An 11,827-nucleotide genomic window follows, 5' to 3' on the forward strand; every position below is an offset into this window, starting at 1 on the left:
AAATCTTACGAGAGAGAATGGTTGGTAAGTGCGTTCGTGAAACCGAGACCCAGGCGTTTCTTACGAGAGGGAAACGATCGTAAGTTCCTTTGTGAATCTTGGAGACCCGGGGTGTGTAAGATCCCGGGCGCCCCCACCAAACCCCGCCCACTTTCCCGCCCCTCGACCGCTGCCCCGCCCCGCCCCCGACCCTGGGCTATAAAGCGGGGCGAGGGAGTGTGTGAGGCCAGTGATCAAGCCCAAGATGACACTGGTACTGATATCACGGTGGTTGTGTGAGGCGGCGGCGGCCCTCCTCATGCAGCACCTCACCTTCGTGTTGGTCTTCCTCACGGTTCTGCTGGGCTCACGCTGTCTCCTGGCCTCCACAAACGCCACTCTGCCTCCGGGGCCCTGGGGGGTGCCAATCTTGGGATACCTGCCCTTCCTCACCAAAGACATCCACGTGTCTTTGCTCAATCTGTCCAGGAAGTTCGGGTCCATCTACCGTCTTCGCTTCGGCAACAAGACGCTCATCGTTCTGGCTGACTTCAAGATCATACGTGAAGCCTTCAGGAGAGAGGAGTTTCACGCACGTCCCTCCAGCGCTCTCTACGATATGTTTGATGGATATGGTGAGTACGGCTTCCATTCCCTCTGTTACATCACCTCTAATACGGTGCACATGTAACCCTTGAAACAGTCATAGCAACACATACGGTGCACATACACGGTACCCATCACACACTCTCACATACCCTCTTATATGGTGCACACGTGGCTCTTAAAACAGTCATGGCATCACTCACACGATACACATACACAACACCCTTCAAAACACCCATCCACTCTCACACTGACACCCACACCCACACACCCGTAAAGATATCCATATTCTCGTCGGGCACATATATACCTTTTAAAACACTCTCATCCACTTTCAAAGCTCGCTACACACATACACACTAAAAATCACCCACAGTCACGCTCTCAATCTACGGTACTGCTCAGGTATATCTACTAAATTACTCTGAGTCACACTACAAATGTACGGTACACTTATATCTACTAAAACACTCATCCATATACGGTACACCAATACGGTACCCACTACAACACCCATCTACATTTTTAATATACGGTACACACACACACACACACACACACACACACACACACAAAAGCTTCATGATCTTCTTTTAAAACCCAGAACTAAACATCATCATCATCCTAGTTTTTGCTTTTCCACGTAAAGATAAATAGGGAAAAAAAGGAAAAAACAAAGGCTGATGTAATAAATGAAACCCCTTCATAACTAATTAAATTAATAGATAAATGAAAATAAATATGAATAAATATCGATAATCGAGGTTTTGGGATGCTTCTTCCATACTAGCTTTTCTTTTTCTTTTTCTTTTTTTTTTTTTTACATATGGCAAGTTATATTCAATTTTCCACTAACTAGATTTCAGAACCTTACGGCTTTTTCTATCAAATGAAGGAATATCTAGGTGGCATTTGGACAGACTAACTCAATCTAACTCAAAGAGCAAGATGTTAGACAGCTTCCTAAGTCCTCAACTCCCAAAGCCACTATCCATACACTAACCTCTGAATCAACACAAATTCTCCTACGTCCTCTACTGTCACGATTATACGTCTAATACAACACAGACTCTGCTAATACAACACAGACTTTCCTCTCGTACAACACAGACTCTCTTAAGACACAGCCAGTACACCCTGCTCAATCGCACACTCACTTCTGTTGCAGTACAAACTCTTCATTCCACCTACACCCCACCATCCTCACAGCTATCCACATTACACGACTCTGGGGTCATCTCTTTCCGCCCCCTCCACACCTATACACTATTTCCTTTGTATTTAACATGAACAAGAACCGTGTCTGTAGAATTCACGTGTAAATTCATCACCAACCACGCAATAATATTACTTCACACGTTCACACACTGTTTACATCCACACAAGGCTGTCTCTTGGCCGACATTTTGCGTGCTCACTCATTCACACATCAGTCCTTGCTCTCGCTCTCTCTCTCTCTCTCTCTCTTTCTCCCCTCACACACACACACACACACACACACACACACACACACCTTTAAAACATCACATTAACCTTCTCATTCTAACTTGGCCTAAAATTGCCATCTCTCCACCTTGAATGCTGGGTTGTAACGATGGAGTAACAGTAAAATATGATGCTGGTCACGAAGAAGTGCCATAGAAAAAGAAAAGGATGTAGCTCCGCAGCATTGTCATTCTCCTGCCACTCAGCAAAAGGACGAAAATCTGGGCCAAGTTAAAGTGAAACAGACAGACAGACAGACGCAGGCGCGCGCACACACACACACACACACACACACACACACACACACACACACACACACACACACACACACACACACACACTACTACACTCTTCCCTCATGCCTTTCCCCACTCGCTAGTTCATCTTTTTTTTTTCTTTCCTCACAATTAATATACTGTACTTTTGTTGACGAAAAGATAAGGGTATGTTCCTGCCTAGTTTTCCCTCTATAAATTCCGTGGTAGTTCGTGATTCTCCTCGTGACTAGGCAAGAGAATTTAGGTGCTGAGTTTGTTGTCATGGGCCGTAGAAAAAGCGAGGCGAATTTTTACCTGCTCGTGTCTCGCTATTTAATGTTTCTGGTGCCATGTTTTTGTAGAAGACGCGAGAGGGTATGTTGTTGTCCATGTTCCTTTTACTCTATGTTGGGTTTGCCTTCATATGGTGGTGAAAATGCAAGGGATATTTACGAGGTCCATATCGGGCGGGCTGGGTACGATCAGAGCAGGGACGATTACTGAGGGCTGCATGGTGACGCAACGAGAGGCAGACGGCGTGCGGGGTGGGGGAGCAGGAGGAGAGGGAGGGGGAGGAAGCGTTCACAACGACACACACACACACACACACACACACACACACACACACACACACACACACACACACACACACAACACACACACACACACACACACACACACACAAATACACACACATACAGACGCACACAGGCACGCACACAATTTCTCCGTGAAACAAGGTCATCATCCAGATCTAATAGCCTTTCTGGTGAGAGAATACGCTAGGGGAGGAAGAGCGACTGTTGATGTCTTCCTGGGCAGGGCAGGTAAGGGTCGGGTTGCGCCCTTATACAGCGCGGGTGAAAGTGCCAAACAGGCACCATTTCGTTCACTTAAAAGTGAGAGTGACCTTCACATCCGTTTCCTTGCATTTAGCGTCACGGGATATGCTATATATTCAATACACACTTGACCATGAGCCAGGTGGGTTTCGGAGATATGGCGTGTCGGTCCACAGCCTTAGTTTTGAGTGTTTTTTTACAGCCCACTGATTGGACGGCGTCTGCTCCTCTTCCCTGGCGTACATTGGTCATCGGTGAGGGAGAAAACGTGGACCAAAGTCGAGGTCTCGCCTGCACATCCGGACAATTTTTCTCGCCGCCAGCCGGTCCGACGGCATAATTTTGCTGGATAAACTTGAACTCAGGAGGGGTCACCACCGCCGCGGCCCTTCTGCATCTTGTTTGTTATCCTGACGGCGTGCTTGGCGACACGGCAGGGTGGGGAGTGGGTGGGGCGGCGGGGCGGGAATGTGGCTTTGTTGGGTGGTCGTGGGCGGAGGGCATGGAAGCAGAAATTACACCGTTTTGTCAGGACATGGAGAGACCAAACAGGTGGGAGGATCCAGAATGAGATGTAGGGTGTGTTAAGGTGTGCTGTGTGTTGTTGAGGTGTAGTATGGTATTGTATATGTTAAGGGGGCCAAATTGAGGTGTAGGGTGTGTTTAGGGGGTCAGAATGAGGTACAGGGTGTGCTGAAGCCAGAATGAGGCAGGGTGTGTTGAGGTGTAAGGTGTGTTTAGAGGGCCAGCATGAGGTACAGGTGTGTTGAAGCCAAGATGAGGCAGGGTGTTTGAGGTGTAGGGTGCTTTGGAGCTAGACTGAAGTGTAGGAAGAGTGTTGAGGTGTAGAATACGTTAAAAGTTGATAGTCAGCTAGTGAAGGCAAAATAGATACAAGTAATGAATGATAAAAGGGAAACTAACTCATCATCCCAAGAATGAAAAGGAGGCAGAGAAATTAACAAGGGTAGCCATAAAGTTCAAGGCGAGCGTAAAAGGGAAGAAAACGAAATTATTAAGGAAGTCTTGTGCAAGGGGGTGTTGTTAATGAGACGTGTGTGTGTGTGTGTGTGTGTGTGTGTGTGTGTGTGTGTGTGTGTGTGTGTGTGTGTGTGTGTGTGTGTGTGTGTGTTGGTGTGGGGGAGAATTATGAAGTAGTCACTCGTGAAGGAAATTGATGTTTTGGTTAATTCAGTGGACGATGTTGATGTTTTTGTAGTTTTTGATGTTTATAATGTCTCTCTCTCTCTTTCTCTCTCTCTCTCTCTCTCTCTCTCTCTCTCTCCCTCTCTCGCTCGCTCGCTCGCTCGCTCGCTCGCTCTCCGGATCGTCTCTACCTTGTTTAAAAGTATGGGAGGATGGTGATGATGGTGATGATGATGATGTAACGTTTGATGATGGTGATGATACTGATTATGATGATGACGATGGTGTAATGTATGAAGACGATGATGATGACGATGATGCATAGTTAAAGTATAATGATGAAGATGATGATAATGATGATGATGACGATGACAGTACAGAGTTAATGCATGATGATGAAGACTATGCTGACGACAATGACGACGATGATGATGATGATGATGATGATGACCCCCTGTTCTTTGCTCTACAGGTCTGCTCAACACCTCAGGGGGCATTTGGCGAGACCAGAGACAATTCCTGCACGCCAGACTGAGGGCTTTGGGCATGAAGACGACGGGGCCAGGCAGAGAGCAGATGGAAGTCCGCATCATGGTGAGGAAGACGGTGCTTGGCGAGTGCATGTATTATCTCTCTCTCTCTCTCTCTCTCTCTCTCTCTCTCTCTCTCTCTCTCTCTCTCTCTCTCTCTCTCTCTCTCTCTCAAACACACACACACACCTAGCCATAAATATTACCATTCTCTCTCTCTCTCTCTCTCTCTCTCTCTCTCTCTCAAACACACACACACACCTAGCCATAAATATTACCATTCTCTCTCTCTCTCTCTCTCTCTCTCTCTCTCTCTCTCTCTCTCTCTCCTAAATATAATCGTTTAGTAGCAGAAAACAAGAAAAAAAATCATTGTTGACAAGGTTAGCGATTTACCGAGTTCATCATCATCATCATAGTCATAATCATCATCATTATTATCAAGTACATCAGCAGTATCATCACCACTACTATCATCATCATCAGTATCATCACCATCAACATCATCATCATATCCATCAATATCATCATCATCATCATCATCCCGGCCTCTCCTTCCCACCCAGACCTGACTACCCTTGACGTTCCTAACTCGTCCCCGTGTCTTACGTCCCTAACCAGTGCCCGTGTCTTCCTTACGCAGACGGAGGTGAAGTGTCTGCTGCAGTGCCTCAGTGCTGGCAAGGGCAAGTCCATGCTGGTGGGGGAGCTCCTTTGCAACGCCTCCACCAACGTCATCTGCTCCATCCTCATGTCCGTCCGCTTCCTACCCAACAACCCGACCTACCTACGCTTCATAGAGCTTTACGACGAGGGGTTCAAGCTTTTCCTGAAGTGCGACATCGCCAGCTACATCCCCGTCTGCAAGTACATGCCCTCCGTCAGCGAGAACCTGCAGAGACTGATGCAGAGCCGAGACGAGAACTGCGAGATGATCCTGGACATCATCAAGGAGCGGCGGGAGAAATTCGACCCAAGCCACATCGGGGACATCCTTGACTGCTACCTACTGGAGGAGCACAAGGCCAAGGAGGAAGGGCGCGTGCTGTACGGGGGAAAGGACTTCGGTAAGCGTACTTCACTGTCTGACTTCATAAATAATTATATGTAAAATAAGTCACTAAAGAAGGGGTGTTGAGGAACGTCCTTTGACACGTAAAATATCGACCATTGCACAATTAATTCCTGGGGCGTTGTCTGTAGTCTGTTTTTTTCCGTCAAGTATTCATATCCCTTTTTCAGCTTAATTGTTTGCCAAGAGCACTCAAACTGGTGGATAACTTTGACTAGTAACCATGGAGACTCACTGAATTCCATATAATCAAAGATCTGTATTCTAGTTGTGAGAGTGGCCCAGTTCCCTCAGATCAAAACATATAACAGGTGGTGTCTTTCCTCCCCGCAGACCGCCAGCTGGTGCAGGTGATGGCGGACATGTTCAGTGCTGGCGAGGAGACCGTCAAGACCTGCCTGCTGTGGGCGTTGGTGTACCTGCTGCGGAACCCCTCAGTCATGCACAAGGTCCAGGACGAGCTGGATGCTGTGGTGGGCCGCTCCCGCCTGCCCTGCCTAGACGACCAACAGCACCTGCCCTACACCGAGGCCACGCTGTGTGAGGTGCTGCGCCGCTCCACTGTGGTGCCCCTGGGGACCTTCCACGCCACCAGTGAGGACACCACCCTGGGAGGATACACCATTCCCAAGGGCGTCACCATCATTCCCCTCCTGTACGGGTGCCACATGGACTCCAGGCTGTGGGAGGACCCTGACAGGTTCGACCCCACCAGGTTCATCGACTCTGAAGGCTGCGTCAAGAAGCCAGAACACTTCATCCCCTTCGGCACCGGCAGGAGGATGTGTCTGGGCAACGTGCTGGCCAGGAGTGAGCTCTTCCTCTTCTTCACCTCCATCCTGCACATGTTCAACTTGGCCCAGCCCGAGGGAGAGCCTTTGCCTAGCATGGAGGGGGACCTGTGCACCACCTACACTCCTAAACCATTTAAAGTGAGTATTAAAAAAAAAAAAAAAGTACGTCCTTCTATGTGGAAAATGAAACTCTCTCTCTCTCTCTCTCTCTCTCTCTCTCTCTCTCTCTCTCTCTCTCTCTCTCTCTCTCTCTCTCAACATCAATTTAAGCGGAACACCAAAACACTCTCTTTTTATCATGCTATCGTTCGGTCCATAATTTCAGTGATGTCGTTGGTCATCAATTTAGGGTTATCTATGAAAGTCAAAGAGTACCTAAATTCTGAGGATTATTCTATTTTTAACCCCTTGCTTTTTACTCCTCAACAGATGTGCTTCGTGCAGAGGGAGATGTCCAAGGTGGGCAATGTGGATATGAGGCCGCAGGAGTTTAGAACGGCAGGGCTCTGACGGGGAATCTAAGTGCTTTTGGTACTAGTGTTGATTTCTTGCCACACCGCGGACTTAGCAGCAGCAGCAGCAGCAGTAGCGGCACCCAGCACTCAGGCTCGTATATGCAATGGCCTTGGAAACTCCGTAACGACTCTCCCTTGGCGATTTAGTAAGGAAATGACCCCTCAGTATCCTCTCATTTGTTACTGATGCAGACTAACGATATAAAAAGCAGATAACAAAATGTCAAGGTGTACTATCCAAAAATAAATCGCTGGGGAAAAAGTGCTACAAGGCCTCCCCCGTTGCCTAGACTACAAGCCGTGATACTATAAGAGTTCCTAGTGGAGTGTCGAAGGGCGCCTTGACGAGGTGATAGGGGCCATTAAGGGTCGGTTGCCTAGTCTGAAGGGCCTGCGACACGGCGGGGTGAAAGAGAAGGCAGGAATGTAGCTGACCTTTGACCTTTGGCGGGGGTGACTATGGACGCTAAGAAGGACACGAACACAAAAGCCTGATGGTGCTGAGAGGGAGAGTGGTGAAGCCCTTACACCCTCCGTTTGACTCTCCCTTGCTGACGGAGAAGGGGATGTGGTAACCTACTGACGAAGAAAACAGTATGACGATTTACTGAAGGAGGAAAGACTGTGGGCATCTTTTGGACTAGGAAAAAAATTGATATGACAGCTAAAGAAGGAAAGTATGCGATAATCGAATGACACAGGAAAAAGTCTGATAATCCGCGGCTAAGTAGAGGACGAGGTGATAATCCTCTGACGTAGGAAAGTGATAATCTGCAGGAGGAGAGATCGTGATAATCCACTGCGGGAGGAGGAACGGAAGAACCAGACTAATCCTCCTAATCCTCGAAACGCATCCTCACGCGAACGCAGGCAGAAGGTCAGGCACAGGCCCCTCGATTTCTTCCCTTTCAAGAAGCGCAACTAAATGGCTACAAGTCCGTGGGTGTAGGGCTGGAAAGAGGAGCCGTAGGGCGTACTGGCTCCTCCCGTAGATACACAGGAAGTCCCACCAAAGACGTGCATCTTCTAGGGTGTCATCCATCTAGGGTGACATCCGTCTTTTTGGGTGTCATCCAGCCACCCCGTTGAACTGTGATAACTATAAATATGTATGTGTAGTAGTCTCGTCCTAGATCTCTCTCCCTCTCTCTCTCTCTCTCTCTCTCTCTGTCTCTCAGCGTTGCATTATTTCCGACTTTCACAGTTTCCACACACCAAGCTCACTTTTCTCTCCACCTTCTTTTTTTTTTTTACCATTTTTTTGTCATAGCTCATCAGTCTATAATAAGTATATATTATTTTTATTGTCTCAGGCATCCTATACGTTCCTTTTCATGGCTGCTGCGATTATAATGCCAAGAGCTTTTTTCTTCTTCTTTTTTTTTTTTCTTGGCAAGGCTAAGTCGATATTCCACTCTTTCGGCACATTGACCTCCAGTCTATTTTTTTTCTATCTACCTCTAGACGATTTTATTCAGCTGAGGTTAAGAAAAAGTTGACTGTTTTTGCTGTTTTGCTGTTTTGCTGTTGTGGACCTATATATCTGAAACATGAACTCGGTAGACTGCAGGCTGAAGTTACCTGTCCCCTGCAGTCCATCACTTCTTTCGGTGGATAGGGAGGAAGCTGAGGGACGTTTGTGTAACCGGGCAGTGGAGCCGCCTGGTTATATCAGTGCCACCACGTGAAGGCGTCCCTCTAACACCAATCGCAATAGAGACGGTCTTAAGTATCTCCTTTTCACAGCTCTTGCACCCTTTAAAAGCTGAATAAAATCGTCTGGAGGCAGGAATAATCGTCTGAATCCCACGAAGGAACAGGATGCCAAGACGGCCCCGTAAAAAACTGAAAGTGTACAAAGCAGGACAATTTTTAAAAGTATTTGTCATTCCTTTTGCTTGGTAATGCAGACACACGCAAGCTTATTATTATTATTATTATTATTATTATTATCATTATTATCATCATCATTATTGTTGTTGTTTGTTGTTGTTATTGTTTTTTTCGACGTGGATCTTTACTGACGTACACAGAAACTGGTCAGGATTTCTGCATTCACATTCCACACACACACACACACACACACACACACACACACACACACACACACACACACACACACACACACACACACACCTGCACGTAGTTACTAATGCTCAATCATTCTGCTCAAGTAGCGTGTAAGATTCTGTACCGTATTGTATAGTTATTATTATTAAAGATTGTACGGAAATGCACCGAGTTTTTCATTCAGCATTAGAGAGAGAGAGAGAGAGAGAGAGAGAGAGAGAGAGATGAATGAAGAGTGAGTAACTAAAATTTCAAAAAACATGAAGGCCTTACATGATATACACAAACATACAAAGGACGTATGTGTTTAGTCTAAGCTTATGTTTGTGTTTATAAGCTTATGTTTGTATTTATAAGCTTATGTTTGTGTTTATAAGCTTATGTTTGTATTTCTAAGCTTATGTTTGTGTTTATAAGCTTATGTTTGTATATCTCAGCTTATACTTCAATTTCAAAGCATATGTTTGAATTCAAAGCTTGCAGTTGTGTAGGCCTGGGTTTACGTGCGTTTCTCCTGACTCATCCTAGCGAGATCCTAAGCTTATGTGTGTGTATTCTAAGCTTGTGTGTGTGTATTCTAAGCTTATGTGTGTATCCTAAGCTTATGTGTGTGTTGGACTGGCTGTAAGTACGTTTCTCTAACTTCATACTGGAGCCAAACACGTCACATTCTAGAGACACAAAATGAAATCACACACACAAAAGGAAATCGATCTGACAGCCTGCAGTCTACCGGGTTTGGAGATGACGCCAGGACCCACGACAGCGACAGCAAGACAGCGATTCAACAGGCCTCCTCGGGGTGAATGGGCAAGGACAGGTGTAGGAGTGCTAATGAGAAGGAAAGACAGGTGTGAGGACTGTCAACCTTGGCGGGTGTTGACTCAGTAATTTTGTTAGGGAAAGAAAGAGCTGGGTGAGAGAGAGAGAGAGAGAGAGAGAGAGAGAGAGAGAGAAAGAGAAAGAACAGGAGTGTCAAAAGCTGATAACAAACCACGTATTGGAAGCAAATACCAAAAAATACTCAGTCGATCCAGAAAAATGAGAGAGAGAGAGAGAGAGAGAGAGAGAGAGAGAGAAAGAGAGGCTGACTGGCAACGAAGCTAAGTACTTGTTAATGCGCAGAAGAATTTTTGGAAAGCCACAAAACGCTGGAACTCGCCCCCCCCCAAAAAAAAAAAAAACAATAAAGAAAATGGAAGACTGACACCAGTACCACATAGATCAATTTTGCGTTGACTTTAAAATTTTTGAAAACGAAGTAATACAATGGAGAAAATTTGAAAATATTTGACATTTCTTCAGTACCCCATAAACCATTTCTGAACTGAGTGTTGTGAAAACGAGGACTAAAAAAAAAAATAATAATAATAATACACTTCCTTGAAAGTATGTACGAGAGAGAGAGAGAGAGAGAGAGAGAGAGAGAGAGAGAGAGTTGGGAAGCGGCCTTGGGAGGGGTGCGGGTCTGGAGGGGTGCCAGTGGGTGCTGTGAGGGGCTGGTGTGGGGTGAGAGAGGGGAGGGGGGAGGGGTGGGGGATAGGGATGGTTTGAGGAGGGGGAGAGGGGGTTATAGATAGGGGATGGGAGGGGACGGGGGGATAGGGATGGGTTCGGGAGGGGGAGGGGGGTATGGGTAGGGGATAGGGATGGGTGTGTGGGTATGGCAGGGGAGGAGAGGGCTGGGGAAGGGGTGAGGGGAGAGGAGAAGTTAGAGAGGAAAGGATGGAGGGAATATCGAAGGGAAGGGGAGGGGAGGAAAGCGAAGAGGCAGGGAGGAGAAGGGAGGGAGAGGGTGGAGGGAGATTAGTAGTTGGGAAGGGGGAGAAACGGGGGGATGATGGAAAAGGGGAAGGAAGCATAAACGGGGAAAGTCTTGGAGAGGGTGAAAGAGGAAGGGGAGAAAGCACTGGGGAGGCGAAAGGATGGGCAGAAGAGTTGGGGAGGGAAAGGGAAGCGGGATACCAAGGAGGGGAAGGGTTGAGCTGGGAGGAAGGTGAGGGAGATGACAGAGGAGCTTGGGAAGGGGGAGAGAAGAGTAAGGGGGAAGGGAGAAGATGGGTGAGGGGAGGGAAGGAGGAAAGGCTTAGATCTAGGAAAAGGGAAGGAGGGAAGAGGAGGGTTTCAGAGGACGACAGCTGAAGAAAGATGCATGGTATAGACGTGGTTAGGACACAGGATTGCGTAGTTACATCCCTGTCTGAGATCAACACAGCCACTCAGGGTGTTAGTGAAGGTTAGTGCCAAGGCCGAGGGTGTCCTAAGAAGCAGTGCCAAGTGGGGCCCAGATATCCTAGTCCTCCTTCTCCTCCTCTTCCTCCTCCTCATCATCATCATCATCATCATTATCCTTCTCCTCATGACCATCATCATCATCATCAAAATATTTATGATGCCAAGTAGAGACCAAAACTTACTGCTGTCTGGTAAGAAATGCAACTTTCTTACAAACTGTTTTAATACCAAGTGGGTTTTAAATACCAGGTAAGCTTAATACCAAATGGGCTTTAATACCAGATGGGGACTAACAC

At 47.0% G+C, this 11,827-nt stretch overlaps 1 protein-coding gene across 1 annotated transcript; it reads left to right on the forward strand.

Moving 5' to 3' along the window:
• The first annotated feature begins 244 nt into the window (after positions 1-244).
• On the forward strand, positions 245-7,221 carry Cyp18a1 (Cytochrome P450 18a1). The gene is made up of 5 exons (XM_080279016.1): positions 245-614; positions 4,788-4,909; positions 5,489-5,912; positions 6,251-6,849; positions 7,141-7,221. The coding sequence occupies exons 1-5, from the start codon at positions 245-247 to the stop codon at positions 7,219-7,221; spliced, it is 1,596 nt and encodes a 531-aa protein (XP_080135142.1).
• The last annotated feature ends 4,606 nt before the right edge of the window (positions 7,222-11,827 follow it).

The sequence above is a fragment of the Coenobita brevimanus genome, chromosome 8, assembly GCF_032717465.1.
Source record: "Coenobita brevimanus isolate Jiangsu-jjx chromosome 8, ASM3271746v2, whole genome shotgun sequence".
NCBI lineage: Eukaryota > Metazoa > Arthropoda > Malacostraca > Decapoda > Coenobitidae > Coenobita > Coenobita brevimanus.